The sequence below is a fragment of the Oscarella lobularis genome, chromosome 7 (assembly GCF_947507565.1).
Source record: "Oscarella lobularis chromosome 7, ooOscLobu1.1, whole genome shotgun sequence".
In the NCBI taxonomy this organism is placed as follows: domain Eukaryota; kingdom Metazoa; phylum Porifera; class Homoscleromorpha; order Homosclerophorida; family Oscarellidae; genus Oscarella; species Oscarella lobularis.
Window position 1 is genome coordinate 1,657,320 of NC_089181.1, and position 16,166 is coordinate 1,673,485.

At 47.1% G+C, this 16,166-nt stretch overlaps 2 protein-coding genes across 2 annotated transcripts; both read right to left on the reverse strand.

Annotated features, from left to right (window-relative positions):
- Positions 1-355: 355 nt before the first annotated feature.
- LOC136189666 (uncharacterized) lies at positions 356-3,314 on the reverse strand. Its single transcript, XM_065977690.1, has 4 exons — positions 2,962-3,314; positions 1,215-2,910; positions 1,001-1,153; positions 356-949 (listed from the first exon to the last, which is right to left on the reverse strand). The coding sequence occupies exons 1-4, from the start codon at positions 3,294-3,296 to the stop codon at positions 461-463; spliced, it is 2,673 nt and encodes an 890-aa protein (XP_065833762.1). The 5' UTR covers positions 3,297-3,314; the 3' UTR covers positions 356-460.
- A 2,916-nt stretch (positions 3,315-6,230) lies between these two features.
- LOC136188602 (3'-5' exoribonuclease HELZ2-like) lies at positions 6,231-14,644 on the reverse strand. Its single transcript, XM_065976350.1, has 13 exons — positions 14,453-14,644; positions 12,890-14,401; positions 12,405-12,842; positions 12,276-12,351; positions 8,559-12,219; positions 8,385-8,512; positions 8,203-8,328; positions 8,012-8,143; positions 7,300-7,952; positions 6,983-7,237; positions 6,769-6,925; positions 6,549-6,716; positions 6,231-6,494 (listed from the first exon to the last, which is right to left on the reverse strand). The coding sequence occupies exons 1-13, from the start codon at positions 14,525-14,527 to the stop codon at positions 6,379-6,381; spliced, it is 7,497 nt and encodes a 2,498-aa protein (XP_065832422.1). The 5' UTR covers positions 14,528-14,644; the 3' UTR covers positions 6,231-6,378.
- Positions 14,645-16,166: the final 1,522 nt, after the last annotated feature.

Below are 16,166 nucleotides of genomic sequence, written 5' to 3' on the forward strand. Positions count from 1 at the left end.
TAAATGTTTGGATTGCTTCAAAGTAACATAACACATACTCCAATACATTTTCAGGAAAGCAGAGTTTTTGATCACAAGCTTCCCGGAGAGTCAATGTCTACCTCACACACAAGCTTAAATAGTACTAGAAGAAGCCCCACAAACCTCCGCCTAGACAATTGACCCTTTGCACAAGATAAGTAAGTATACACAGCTACAAGAAAGCGCAATCCCCAAAAAGCAACACCCCATTCTTAAAACTAATTAAAATCAGTCTTCTTTGCAACATAAGGCTTATATTGAACCTACGGTAGTGCATGTATCCCCATCCCCATCCTTCACCCTCCCCATGCTGCGCCTGTTGCTGCTGCAAACATACTGACTCCCATACTGACTTTCATACTGCTAACACATATCACATATATTCGTTCCAGTGAACTATACACTTTCATCACTACTATAGGCAATCGAAAGTACTTCGTCATACGGTGTACGCTATCAAATACAGAGGATAAGCCTTATCATTTTTGTAAGTTATATACACCCGGCTTCCGTTTGTTTCTCCCGTTACTGTATCATACCGGTTGCCCTCAAAAAGTCCCGACCCGGCGCCAGAGTTGAGTAGTGGAGGCATTCGAAGCGAACCATCCTTTGGTATATCAGCACTCTTACCAGTCAAAACCTTTGCTAACAAAAACTGACGATAACCGGCATTGTAAGAATAGCTGTGGGAATAGCTAGCATTGACAGCAAAATAGTTTCCTTGCCCCCAGAGACCTTTGTTGCTGTAGCGCATGTCAAAGCCTTCCTCGCTTCCGTAAATTTTTTCCGGGGGCGTTTCTCTCGTGCCGTGAAAGAGATCCATTTCGTTTGTTACACCGTCGTTTTTCATTTCCATTTCTTTTCGATGATGAACAAATCGTCGCCACAGCCATTTGTTCTGTATACGCTGAACGAGTTTAATGACAGCCTAGGTAAGACATTTTACAGACGTTTTAGCATAAGCGATATATTTATTTACGCTAGGTAGAGTGCGTCGCACGAGCTTCCGTATTTCCTGGTACTCTGCATCTTTAGTAGACAAAGACCTGAGTTCCAGATTTTCAAGTTGGTCGCCCCATTCTGGTGGGAAGTCTTGCTCAATGCTAGCGTTTTGGATTTCGACAATTTCGCTCTACAAAAGAAGCAAACAGTAGCCCAGGGGCAGCTAAGCATAATTATCGAAAGCGTATTACTTGCAGAAGTTTTACTGCTTCACTCACAAAACAGTTGACGCCTTTTAGTACCTGTGTTATTCTAGACCCGTCAGTTCTTTTGTCGACAGTCTCTAGATTAAAATGGCCTTTGGCCTCCTCAACGAGTTTTTCCACTTGCGACTGCAAGTGCTTAGGATAGGCAAGAGGCAATGTTTGAATGAAACCTGCCACAGCCTTTCGAAATTTCGCAGTTGCGGCTCGCGCATCCGCGCTCTCTCCGCGCACAGTAACCGCAACTACGCGACGACCAACAGCTTTACCCCGTAGACGCTCACTAAAAGCTGGTCGCCTTTTCTGAACAACTTCACGTGAAATTTTCGACTTCTTCGTAGTCCTCAAGTTCACTTCAGTCATATTAATGGGGTCGCAAATAACAGACAAGCTGGAAACTGTGACAGCGCGTTTCCCAGATTTTCTAGCAGATTCTAATTCTCTTGACACCGAGTCGCTGTACGGCACCAACTCACCGCGGCCGTCTTCGTAAAACCACTGAATCTGAGTGGTGGCGTCACTTGTTTTGTTCCTCCTGACGGGTCGCTCTTTCTTGGTCATTACGTTACTCTGAGTCATTGTTTGAAAATTAATCATATAGAAATGCTTCTGTTTGCTTCTCGACGGCTCGAGCACGCAACAGCCTTTAGGATTCTTCTGATACTCTGTCTCTATGAAAGAATTTGCTTCTTCGGCGTAAACCTGAAAGGCGCCGCGATCATTTTTGAATAACCATTCAGTGCGAACGGCTTCTTTAGTTGAAGTCTTTTTGGCGTCGTGCTGAATGTCGCTAAACGCTTCCTGAAAAGCATCAATCAAGCCAGGATCAACCAACGAAATAATGACGTCACGAAGAGCGTTAGAATCATTCGCCAGATACACCTGTATTGCATTCAGCGTGACACGAGCACACTGATCAGCACCAAAGCCAAACTGACCAGAAAATGCCGGCATAGCGACAGAAACGGCACCATTACGTTCAGCACAGCAGAGACTATTGATTACTGAATCTTTTAGCGTCGCTTCGTCTTCTGAATCTTCAGCTCCACTGTAATCAGGCAACGCAGTAAATACTACGCAACGGCACTTGAGGTTGGAAACGGGAAACGCTTTAGCTTCGGTCGGTTTCAGATGACCATGCGTAGCGACATGTTTCTGGCAGGCTAACGTAATACTTTCACCTTCAACTTTAGCTATTCCTTTGCTGAGTCCCTTCGCATGGCTTATGTCTCTTGTAGTAGGACAAATAATTGCATCGACGATGTGACTATGAGCCAGTATAGGATGACGGGTAAGTTGGATAGAGCCGTTGGGTAGGTCTACTTTTTGGATAAGGCCTTCTTTTTGGCCAGGCCACGTTATGGTGACGCAGTGTTCTTGTTGAAGTTTGGACGTAGCATTGCTGACGTCTGCTGTATCTAAACTTGACGATTCCAATTCGTCAAGACGTACCAATTGCTCTGCTAAAGACGAGCGCTTCTGTTGTAATTGTCGTTCAATCTTTGGTCTGATGGCGTCGATGGCTTGACTTGTGCCTTCCAGTTTGAGACTGCAACCATCAGCTTCTCGATGGATGTATACACGGCTGCTTTTGCCCAATTCCACCAAAGTAGACCAGTGCCTCTTGATGAGGAGTCGCAGGGCAAGTTTGTCATCGTACGAGAAAATTTCGGAAGCAGGGCGTCTACAGCAAAAAATCACGAATCAATTTAACGATAAACCCGACTTGGCTTACATTAGTCCAGCTCTCGTGGCAGCAGCGGCTTTCGGTTGTAGTGGAACTGGCAAAATTTGCTCGCGGCTTGCGCTTCCCCTAGCCTTCACGTTCACTTTGATTTGCTTTCCTTTCAACGTGGTGCCATGCAGTCGGCTGCACGCGACTTCGGCAGAACGTTTGTCGCAAAAGTTGACAAACGCGAAACCTCTGGACTCCCTGTTCGGGTGACGTTGGACGTGTACGCTTTTAATTCCCTTCGCGCCGTCATATGAGCGAAAATGAGCTTCCAGATCGCTTTCGCTCACAGACAAATGCAGCGAGCCGACCCAAAGGCTTTTTAGATCGCCGTCCATGCCCGACAAGCAGGAAAACGAAATCGAAAGTTGGACATACGGGCGTTTGGAGTGATCAGTACAGTATCTACTAGCAGTCAACCCGGCTTCGCCCGGGTATTGGTCTTACTAATAGCTTTCCATCTTTTTCTGAAAGTTCTCCTTCCCAGCGGTGAATATGCATCATGCCGCTGATATGGCCTCCCGTAGTGTGAAAGGGCAGGGAACTCCAAATTGAAAACTCCTATTAGAGACTCAGTTCCTAACTCTGACTTGAATATTAGTATTAGACGGCAGTCTCTGACTCCGGCTTGATTATTTCTGTTATATAAACAGTCGATCCCTAGCTCCAGCTTCATTATTTCTGTGTTACAGTATTAGCGTTGGCATATTACCCATATTAATTAACCTCTGGAGGACAGAACTTCCATCAATGAGAGCCGGAGTCAGATAAAAGGTCCTCAGATACCCAGTCCCTAGCTAACTCCGTCCCAATCAAATCTATTAGATACTCAGTCCCTAACTCCGGTTTTAATAAATAGATACTCCAGTAGTTCCTGATCGACTCTTGCTTGATTATTTCTGTTATCAAAACAGTCCCTAACTCCAGGTACTCGCCTCTAGGCACAAACACCCTGATAAATTATTATAGGAGGGAAGGCTAGCAGTCAAGGTCTTACTAATAGCTTTCCCTCTTCTAAAAGTTCTCCTTCCCTGCGGTGAATATGCATCATGCATATAGACCGCTTACATGGCCTCCCGTAGTGTGAGAAACGCATAGGGGAACAAAAAGAAGAAAGGACAGGGAACTCCAATTTGACAGTTCCTATTAGACACTCAGTTCCTAACTCCGACTTGAATATTTCTATTAGAAATCAGTTTCTGACTCCTGCTTGAATATTCCTGTTATATAAACAGTCGATTCCTTGCTCCAGCTGTGTTATTAGCGTTGGTTACACTACTGCATGCACTACGGGAAGGTCCACACGCATATTAACCTCTGGGGGAGAGACCTTCCAGCAATGAGAGCCGGAGTCAGAAAAAAGAGACACGAACGTCCTCAGATATACATTCCCTATAACTCCGGCCCAATGAAGTCTATCAGATACTCAGTCCCCAACTCCAGCTTTATTCGATAGACACTCCAGTAGTCCCTAGCTTCATTATTTCTGTCACTAATACCGTCCCCTAACTCCAGGTACTCGTCTCCAGACACAATCACCCTGTCCATAAATCATTATAGGAGGGAAGGTCTCTACTTGACAATTCCTATTAGATACTCAGTTCCTAACCGTGACTTGACTATTTCTATTAGAAATCGGTGTCTGGCTCCGGATTGATTATTTCTGTTATCTAAACAGTCGATCCCTAACTCCAGCTTCAATCTGTGATATTAGCGTTGGTTACACAACGGCCTGCACTACGGGAAAGTCCATACGCATGTTTAACCTTTAACTTTCAGCAATGAGAGCCGGAGTCAGAAAAAAGGTCCTCAGATACCCAGTCCCTAACTCCGGCCCAATCAAATCTATCTCAGTCCCTAACTCCGGCTTCATTAAATAGATACTCCAGTAGTCCCTGACTCTAGCTCGATTATTTATTGTTATCAAAACAGTTCCGAACTCCAGGTACTCGCCTCAAGGCACAAACACCCGGATAAATTATTATAAGAGGGAAGGCCTCTGCTTGGAGAAAATCTAATTTTTGCGTATTTGTCAGTACGACGGTCCTACAAAATAAGTAGCATTTTCCTGGTCGATTAAAAGCAAAACGGTGCAGTACCTATGAGCGGCAGTCCAATTTTTATTAGAACCGGCTAAGTAAATAACTCGGTATTTATTACATGGTCGCATCCCTCTAAAAGGCAACGGTGGGACACCGAGAAGCGCGGGAGAGGGACGTAAATAAATCGGCGAGAAAACGCGCCCAGAGGTGATGACGCAAAGAATGACGTCATCGCCACCCTAGACTAAAACAGACGAAACGAAACGCCACCGTCGCGCAACGCTATCGAAAGCATACTTCGAAGCGTTTCGAAGCTAAGAGCGGAACGACTTTGGGCGGTTGACGTCGTCAAACAGTCTTAGCTCTTCGCACCGCACGTGACGGTGACGTCGAGTGACGTCGTGCGCGGGATCCCGGGGACCCCGACGAAGACGCTTCTATAGAAATGTCACGATTTTCGTCGCACGGCGGCGGAAGCGGTTCGCGCACGGCCGCCGCGCGCGCGAACGAAGAAATTTGAAGCGAAGCTTAGAGTTACTCGCGCCGTATTTAACGCGCGGTAGGCCGTGACGTCTTTTTCATTTTAGTAGTGTAGATGTTTGGAGTGACCCCATTATTTGTACATTCTCATTTAATTGGAGTCAACAAGGCTGTCACAAGAATCACACCTTAATTTCTCTTGCTGACTTGACGACGAGTGAACAAGAAAAATGTTAGCCTGTCGTCACCTCTTCCTTGATCCCGTATAACGGGCTCGGGAGAACGTCTGGTGACAGGCTAGAAAATGTCATACTAGATACACTAAAGTTCGTGCTATGACGTGAGCTCAAAGGAAACTTGGGAATGGAAGGAGAGAAAGGAGAAAACGGTACTATCAACTAGAAGCAGTGTGTCTAGAAAAGAAAGGATGGCAAAGATACAAGTCTTATACAGGTAATTTTCCAACAAAGAGAAGTGTCATAAGTTCCAATCTGGTTTGATTAGGAGTGTGTCTAGCTTCATGAAGGACTTTAGCGAAAATCAAATTACCAGTCCCGAGGCATCGATTGTCAAGATGGGGCCCTTAACTGTAGCATAGCGAGGTCAACTTGTCGCCGTCGACGCGGAAGTGATTGAACGAGAAATCGATAACATGAAGAAACGCTGCTTTAATTGTCATGCTTCAGGCCACTCTGAGCGAGAATGTTTACGCCGGGCCCATGTCAAGCACATGCTGTCTGATTGGCAGCGTTCTGGTCCGCGTGTTTATTGGTAAGAGTCTATATGCTTGCGCTTGAAAGCGGCAGGCTAGTGTCTGCGTGAACAAAAGCATAAAAGGTAGATGTGAAGCATAAAAGGTAAAAGCAAATGAGGGTAGTAAATATAGAGTTACTTTCAGTTACCGAGAGAAAAACATCCGTTTTGCATCAGAAGAATTCAAGAAGCACCGATGATCTTTGTACAGTTTTAGCAATTTCCTCCACATATGACAGAACTGAAGAACATTTTCATTGCCTTTAGAAAAAGATGTTAGAGAACTCGTAAATATAACTCTGTTGCAAACCGTACCAACAATAACCAAGCCCCGCCTTGCTCTAGTTAGTGCCACATTCATCTGATGTTCATCGGCGGCAAAACCGACATTCTCTTCCTTCCAGTGCCTGGTTGGAGACTTGATGACGCGACATTCGGGAAGAGAGCGCACCGTAGAAAGAACTACAAAGTCAGCTTCGCCACCTGCACGCATCTCAATACTTTGGAAAAATGAGCAATCCTAGGATAACTATACCTTGACTTTCAAAGATTGTGCACACTCGAACGTCGGTGACGTACTTTAGACGCAGCTTCTTTTCAATAAGAGACTTTTGTGCTGTGTAAGGCGTAAGAATGCAAACGCCAGATGATAGAACGTCGTATTCTCGAGTCAGCGACAGCACAATATGAACCTGTATGCTCGCATTACACCTCGCCATGCACATCTACTGATTCAAGGCGAAACTTACGACGAGATCCACTTCGCCTGCGTTTGACTTTGACTCCTCGCCATCACTGACAACATCAGACACAGCATTAATGTCTTCCTTTCCTTTGACGTTCACAAAACAGTACGGTTTTATACGACGGCGTTCCACCTGTCTCGCAGGCAAATGCCTCCAACACGACCAAACGTTTGACTGCCGTTGCCTTTTCACCGCTTCGGCAGTCTTCAAGCGACCGTTGTAAAACATTTCCGAGGCAAAAGAGCACAAATCTTCATGCTAATCGTAGATAATTTTCAGATAAGTAACTGCAGGCATGCAGGCGAAAGCGCTCTTCTTACCATTCTGTATTGTTCGTCCAGCATTATAGCACTTTCAGACAGACGTTCGAACATGGACCTACTCAAAACGTCATTTAGGCTCCTATTCTGAACGACGGGCTGAAGTTGTTTGTTATCGCCTATTAGAACGATCTTTTGCTGAGCGGCAACGACGGCGACCATTGTTTCGGGTTCGGTGCACTGCCCCGCTTCGTCGACGATTACTTGAGCCACTCGGCGATCGGAACGACGTCGCAAACGGGCGCCGCCGGCCTCCACACAGGTGCAAAGGATGACGTCGGCTGATTGGATTTCCAGCTTCTCGGCGCGGCGAACAAGGTCTTTGTACTCGTCTGCTTCGTCCTCGGTCGGAGTTCTGTCCGTATGAGAGTAGTTTCTAAAGCGCTCTTCAAACTTTCTAATTTCTTGCGCCAGATTCCTCGCCACGAGATCCAGATGATTTTCGTTTCGTATGCGATAATGCAGAGCAATGCCTTTCAATTCTTCCGACTCCGTCTTCTGCACTTCGGGTATGCCCGGCGGCTGATATCGCTTGAATAGCGACAGGCCAGGATACGACTGCGATTCGATGCTTCCGCCATAAACGCGAAGCAAGGCAATGGGATGGACGCCTTCTTGTCCTCTCTTCTTATTCGTAAGCCGTTGAAGCATTTCTAGAATATAACAGTCAAATTAAAACGAGTTCGTGAAAGGCAATAGCAATATAGCGTACTGGCTACAAGATCGACAGCCTCGTTAGATGGAGCGCAGTAGTAAAGATGCCTCTTTTTGTAGTTGCTTTTGCTTGCATTCTGCTGGGCCAACCACCAAGCAATGTGTACACATGTAACAGTTTTTCCTGTACCTATATGTAGGATAGAATTGTATAGATATGCGTTCAGCTGCTGGTATGTATGAACAAACCTGGTGGGCCTCGTATAACTGTGACATCAGTTTCCAAAGCACGACGAACCGCTCTGCATTGATTCGAATTCAGACGCTTTTCTCGACCGAGAATCTCCGGCAAGGATAGATATTTAGAATCGTCCACTAAAGCCGGAGAAGTTAAAGAACAAGCGACGCGCTACACAACAAAAAAGAATCACCTCGCTGCGAGCGGAGTATTGCTTCTTGTTGAGTCGATCTCATGACGACCTTTTCTAAAAGCTCTTCGTTGACATTTTCACTTGCATCGATAACGCCTGAGACTTCGATTAGGCTCTGCCTCATACGTCTAGAAAAATCCTTCAAACTCGTCTTTCGCATGTTATGCGCCGTACCTAAAAGGAACGCTGCTGTGAATGAACTGAGCAACGCAAGACACGCTCGATATTGTTTCGAGATCAATGGAGATTGTCGCAGGAGATTGAACGCACTGCTTTATTCCCAGGAAACACTTTTTTCTCTTGGTCTCTTCTCCCTCCCCACTTTCTACATAGTCTTCCTCGTTCGTATCACATACGTGGCAGTGAATAACGATGTTGAATCGATCTCTTTGACCAAAAAACGTATCCTCGTCCCAGACTCCTTTACGACTTCCCTCCTCTGTTCGTGACGCCAACTGTCTTTCCGGCAACTTCAAATTGAAGTATCTCAAACAGACGTAGTCACCGCGTCTGCGAGCGATTTTTCTCTTGTCGGCATAGCGCTTGTCAAGTTCGACGCGCCCGCGTAATAGTCCGTCGTCACTTCGACTCCAGGTAACGACCAAGTTATCAACCAAACTCGGCGCGGCTGTTCCCGATGTTTTGACGCTTGCCGTAGCGGACTCCGCTTGAACGATGGGAAGCCAAAAGGAAGCATAGTGCTCAAAGGAGTCGAAAGCAGACGGCGGCGACGACGATCTTTGCGTAACAACGTCCAAGGTCGAGGCAAAACACTCAGCGGGGTCAGTGTTGTGCTCGAGACAGATGCTGAGGCCATCCGGAAAGTTGAGAAGTTGAACGTAAGGTTGAAGGAGTCCTCCCTTTGAACGGCTGGCCACTTGAATGGAGACAAGATCGTTTACCGATATTTGTTTTTTTATGCAAGGAACATTGCTGGGCCTGTTGTCTGCCGTAGTCCTTCTGCTGCTAATTTCTCTTATGATTGTCGATACAACGCGGCGTATGTCTTCAATGTTTTCGTTGGCAACGGGGTCGCTTAATTTCGTCCACAAATCGATGCTCACCAAGCCGAGTTTTGCCTCTGGGAGAGATCCATTGGAGAATTGCTGCGGCTGTCTACGGTCGTGCAGTAGAGCGACTTTCCATTCAATATCAATGCCTTCTGCACCCAAATTGGCAGTCGATGCGTTGAGAGAGGAGAGTCGAATCCTCCCGGCGCCGGACGGAAAATGAGCGCAATCCGGAACGTACAGTTCGAAATATCCATTCGAGACGGATTCAACGACAGCCACCGTTGAAACCGGATAGCAAAATATGTCGCAAGCAAACTTCAAGAGGGCAGATTCTTTACCGAACTTTTTCGCCATTTGACGTCGGTAGGAGCAATTGAGCCCGATTTCACCGACGTCGCTTTTGCTGTAGTCGATTTTCGTTACACAATTCAGAACAAATTTCTTCAGCAACCGTTGATTGACAAGGTCGACGAAGCGGCGCACTGGCGAAGTGAAATGACAATACTTCATGCCGAGCTGGTCATGCTTGCGCGGAAATTGAGGATCAGTAGACAGAGTCGTATAATGAGCTCCTTGCATGGTTCTCAAATATTTCGACAGCCACATGGCAATCTGAGGATGATATTTCTCGCAGTAAACAAAACGGGCCGCCGCCTTTACTGCGTCTGCGTCGTCAGAGTCCAGTGCATCCGATAGTGTTCGGACTTTTCTCATTAGAACGTGCATCGACGCTCTTGACCGATTCTCCGCAACCCGACGCGGCATTGCGTTTTGCACCGCGTTTGTCAGGCGAGCGGACGGTCGCGCAAACTCGCCGACTGTTTTCGCCCATTCGCTCAAGCGAGAATCGATGGGCGGAAGCTGAGAGTTCAGGATGCACATTTCTTTGCATTTCCCGAGTAGCGCTTTCGCAACAGCCCAATTCGTCATGATCATGAGCTCCTCGAAGAGTTCGTGCGCTGAGAAGTTCGCAATCGGTGAACGCAAACGATGCGTTCTGATCTTTTGTCCAAGCCAATGCATCAAACGAACGTCCTCAATTACTTGGTCGTCAATATCGGGCGTACAGCGCCCGGCGATGATCATATCTACACTTTCGTACGACAACTTGCAGCAGCTCTGAATTATTTTCGAGCTGAACTCGATGTCACCACACCGTTTGCCTTTCTCATTAAACGTAAACGACGTCGAAATGACTCGTCGCGGCTCGTTCGGGAGAAGACTGCACGCTCGAGTGCTGGCGCAGCTAGGCAGCATGGGGAGTCGCACGCCACCATTGTAATCATAAACAGTCGTTCCCAATTGTTGGGCTCGCTCGTCCAAATCGTTGTCGGCCTTGACAACCGAATCGACGTCGGTAATGAACACGTGAACTTTGTAACAACCGTTCGGTAAACGTTCTATGGCAAGAGCATCGTCGAGATCTTGAGACTGGGGAGGATCTATAGTGAAAGCGTTTCGGATCAAGGGCTCGGAGCCGTCTATTGCCCGCGGTTCGAACGAGTCGTCGCTTTCACGTTTGTACTTCTTGAGTTCGTTGTAGCCGATGTACTGAATATCCAACAATCGGAGACCGTGCTCGTATGTCAGTCCGGGTTCGACGACGTCGACGACGATGCCGAGCGGAAACGTGCACTCTTTTTTCCACTTGACGAACTCGACAACGAAGAGCTTGGACGCTGCCGCCTTCGCTTGAACGCACGCCGATTTCTTCTCCTTTATCCGCCCGATTTCCTGCAGGCTCTCGAAGACCAGAACGCACTTTCCGTGATGCCTTTCGTGTCGTTCTTGAAATTTGCTGGGAATGTTGATGAAAATTGGTTGAGACGAATCGATGGGAGCAAGCATATTTGTCTTTCCTTCGTACAACTTGCACACGTAGTGAGTCGGTCGCTGCTGACGAAAGATGCCGACAACTTTGCCAGCTTGAATATCGTCATTGGCGTCCGAAATCTTCTCGACGAGGACTTCCTCGCCGTCAAATGCCCTATTACGACGTCTATATCCTTCGATAAAAATTTCGCCGGCTCGGGAGTCAATCGGGATCCCAACGCAATTGTCTCCTCGTCCACGAATTTTCAAGCGACATCGTACGTACGTGTTCGGCTCACTTTCAAGCAGTTCTTCCATTTCGTATCTCTCGAAATGGTCTTGATACTTCGCTCTTAAAGTCACGATGCTTCTGTCGTCGTCTTCGTCGTCCGAGCTGACATACCGCTCAATATCATCTGAGATCATTCGTCGCGTTCGTCCTGGTTGAAGTCGCCACTCGTACCCTTCAAACGTTTCTGTCTCGATCATCTCCACGTCGCCGTCGTCGTCATCTTTAGTTCGTCGCCGTCGACGACTCCACTTCTTCGAAACTTGGCGTATATAGCGCTGGTAGCTGTCGACGGTTGACGGACCTAATTCGCTCTCCGACGAACTCGACTCGGCGTCGTCTTCGTCTCTATCAACCTGAAGCACGGCCACGCCTTCTTCTTGATACCGCGCTTCCGCCGTTGGAAAAAACGAAACGGCGTCCGGATTCAACGTACGTTGATGTGCGATATCTTTTAGGTAGGTAGACGTTTCTTTGTCGCCCAGCAGACTTGTGCTGCCTGCTTTCCACGCTTCGTGGACGAACTGTTCCCAAGTCTTGCCGATTTTACTTTTTACCAAGCTGTCTATTTCGCCGAAGACGAGAACGAGAGATTTGGCTCGCGTGATAGCCGTGTTCAGCATTTTCTTGTCGGAAAATAGGCTCGGTTCTTTTTCGTAGCTCTCGACGTCGCCGCTTGACGTCATTACGGTGCTGATCAGGACGGCACGGAACTGGCGACCTACAAGAAATAGGTATCTACAAAAGCCTGTTGAGTCACATCCCAACGTCCTTTACCCTGAATGGATCTCGAGGTGAGAACGGAGACACCTTTTAGTCCATAACGAGTGATTAGATTCCGAATGTGATAAACCTGAGGGAAAATATGTAATAAAGAATTCTTACCAACTATGCATTCAAAATAACCTGCATAGATTCCGAAGAAACGACGCAAATCTCGGACAGATCGCGACCGCCCCACTCTTCAGGCCAGCGCTCCACGATTCGCCTAAGGTACGCCACGATTACCGTCGCTTCTGCCGCATTAAAGTACGATCCGTCTCGTCCTCCCTGTTGAACAGCGTTCCCTGGCGAAAGAGCGACAAATCCGAACGGATGAAAGTCTGGGTGAGTAGATTGATCTTTCGCTTGAGCAATTTCTCGGATCGCCTCGTCGTAAGCCGCATTACTGTCTGGCAAGCCGCCGTAGAAAAGCCTCGTGGCGAGACCGAGGATGTTGCGATGACAGCGATAGTTGGAGTACAGATTGACGACGTCGTTTCGTAGCACGTCGAAGAGACGACGGAAGAGAGATCGTTGCAGCTTGCCGCGGCGGGCGTGAGGAGATACAACTTGAGGATTAATCTAAGGCAGAAATAAACACTTATATAACACAGACAGCTTTAACGTACCTGTCTATGATCGCCAGCCAGAACAACAACGGTTTTTTCTCCAGCCAGCGCTAGCGGTATGACGGATTCTGGCTCGGTTGCCTGTGCCGCTTCGTCGATGATAATGTGCGAGAAGAAGCCGCGCTTCGTTTCGTCTCTGTTTAAGACTTGCGACGTGGTGAGCGTCGTGACGACGACAAGGGGCCTCGTTTTGCTGAGTTCGTCGAGATTGGGCAGGACGTAATACTCGCGACCGTCTTTCGTTTTCTGTCGTCTCGTGCAGTACTTTTGAACTACTGGAGGAATGGTAGCCTGTTTCCTCCACTGAAAGCAGACGCGCACGAGTTTTCCAGTGAAGGACTCGTCCAACTCTTTGATGTAAAGATCAGCAGCGTGATTCGTCTGAGTGCAGACGAGGATCGTCGCTTGCTTATTCAAACGAGTCAGAAGCAGAATCGCTTCTTTCAATAAGAACGTCTTTCCTGTTCCAAACGGCCCATTGATGATAACGTGACGGTTGTCTGAAGTCTCTTGACATATTAGGCCTACCGCTTCTCTCTGCTCCACGTTATCCCACACATGAGACTCGGGATACATACACTGCAAACGCTCTATGTCTATGCTAGTAGCGGGCGACGACTGTGCTCGTGAACTGGGACACACATGACTTCGCAGGACGGGTGGGGGAACACCGTCAATGCCGCGATGAAGATTGCAGAAGAATGATCGAGCGTGAGTCAGCCGAAAATCAACGAATGGTTCTTCTCCGGCGCTTTGTAGTTTCTCAAAAAGTTCAAGATTTTGAGATATTTCCAAGGCAACAACGCCAAACTCTCTTACTTCGTATACAGGTACTTCGTATACAGTCGACGAAAGACGCAAGTACGCCGTCGAGTCTTGCACCACTCTGGGCGGCACTAGACAGTCAAGGTGAACCGTACGCAGACCTTTGTATCGATCGGCGCCTTCGCATTTCAACGCTATGTTCCTGCGAGTAAACTTTTGCAAACTCTGACTCCATTCTAATTCCTCCAGATGAATGAGAGTGTGAAAACGACGAGCGTAGTTGTTTGCCTTCACGACAGGCGTCGTCGATTCGCCACCGAGCAAATCCAAGCTTTCAAGATTGACACAAAGTTCATTCAAATCAGGAATTTGGTATTGCTTTGTCAATGCTTCCTCGCCATAATTAGCCGTTTGCGTGCACTTGCGAATAGTCGCGTCGTCGTCGAGATCCCAATGTTCTGGAAGGGGTTGAAAAGACTTTTTTATAAAGTCCAATGACTCTCTGTCACTTTCGCTTCCCACGTAGACGTAAAGACGTTTGACGAGATAGGGACGCGAACGACAGTCAATGATCATGTCGACAGCGCGAGATGCTACCGCCGAATCGCGGCCTTCCAAATTGAAACGAACGGTGAATCGGACTTTTTTCTGTCCTCCTTGGAACGTCAAGCAGTTTTCTTGAGTACTTGATTCCAGCTGGAATGCTGAAGAGGAATCTTGTAGAAGAACGATTTTGTTCACAGGAACCTAAACAGGTGACGTGAGCTAAGAAACAAATTTTTAGTAGATTAATTAGACCTCGAGAGACCGAATCTCAAAATTGAACGTGCACTGGTGAGGACGACTCCCGTCTGACGAAATAAACTGCCACATATCTTTTGGATTGCAACAAATTTCAATATCAGCAAGACACGAGGCAACCTAAAGGCACATTTAGCAAGCTCTTTTCTTCCATGAGCATGCCAGCAGCGTCGACCGTGAGGACACCAGTCGAATTTGAGGAAACTAAAATATCTCATTATCAAAGTGTCACCAATACACGTAGCACGTACTCTTTGCAAAGGACAAGTCGACGCTGAAGAGGAGGCAAACGATAGCCTGACGATCCCTCTAAAAAGACAGGTAAATTACAGTGACAGTGCGCGAAAAGAAGCAATAATTTGACCAGGAAGGACAATAGAATAGAAGGTGAACGCAACTAGCTACTGGGGCGTTCATGCAGTGTTAGGGACGTAGTTTAGTACGCAAGCAGTTGCGTTCATATAATCGCTTACGTCTGTCTGCTTCCCAGGCACGCTTCTCCTCCTCCGAGTGCGGAAACGTGCAAGGCCCTTGGCAATTGGATCGAGAACATAGAGTTAACTCGCTGACGGCCTTTCGAGGACGAGGACGTATTCGAACCCACTCGGACCCCGAGCCTTTGTGCAAAAGCACGGGCAAGCACGAATACGTTGAGTGTTCCTTGCAAGCCATGGTGCCTTTGGCAGGATCAACTTTTGACACTTTCTTCTTTTGGAGATCGTAGCAGATGCGACAGACAAGAATCCCACACTCTATAACGCGGTGATTCTGAAAGCCAAGACTCGCTGCAATACAGAAGAGTACAGTAGTGACTTTCGCAAAAAATAAATACGTTTACGAACCAATGAAACTGCCCAGCGGTAGCCGCGCCACAAGAGTCTATAAACAAAGCAACAGCAATTGATGGTGATGTTTAGCAAACAAGCCAATTGTACCCCTAAAAGATGACGAGAATGTTGGCTAGTTTTTGTTAATTGTTCTTTTCCTTCAATTTGGCGGCCAGCTTTGAAGTCAGTATCGCATGAGTGCACTCTGGTTTTTGCGATCTGTTCTTCAAGGCGTTTTCGTGAGCTGCGCCTCTTTCTTTGTTTTGTTGCAGTTGGAAGGAGTTCTGCAACGCTGTCCGCTGGATCGGAGTTGTCACCGTCCTAAACAAAAATAGAAAACTGCAAAAGCAGAAAAGAACAAAAAAACAGTACCCCGTCAAAAGCGATCATTGCTTCGTCGCTCGTAGAATGCATCGCTTTGGCGAGAAGCTTTGAAGAGCAAACGTGTGGAGAGCATAGCATATACTGTACAGGCAAGGAAACTACAAACCTTCTTTTCCGCTTGCTCGCTCAACTGCTTCTCTTTTCTTTCCATGTATTCTTCAACAATAGCTTCACTTTCCTGTAAAACGTGTATAAACGTATAGCTCTGCCATAGGCGAACCGCTCGCCTTCTTTCGCCGAAACTGTTCCTTTCGAAGTTGCTTCTTAGACTTCGACGCAGCCTGAAGAAACAGAATATTAGGAGAAATGAAAAAATGCGTTTCTAATAGCGATACCTGATATTGTAGAATTCCCTTTGACGGAGGTCCCTTCTTCTTTTTTTTCTTTTTCTCCTTCTTCCCTCTCTCACTTGTCTTTGACGACAAAATCCATGCAGCACTCTATAAATACCGTGTAATTATTTATGAACGCGACGCAGTAAATCCATTACATGTTCAGAG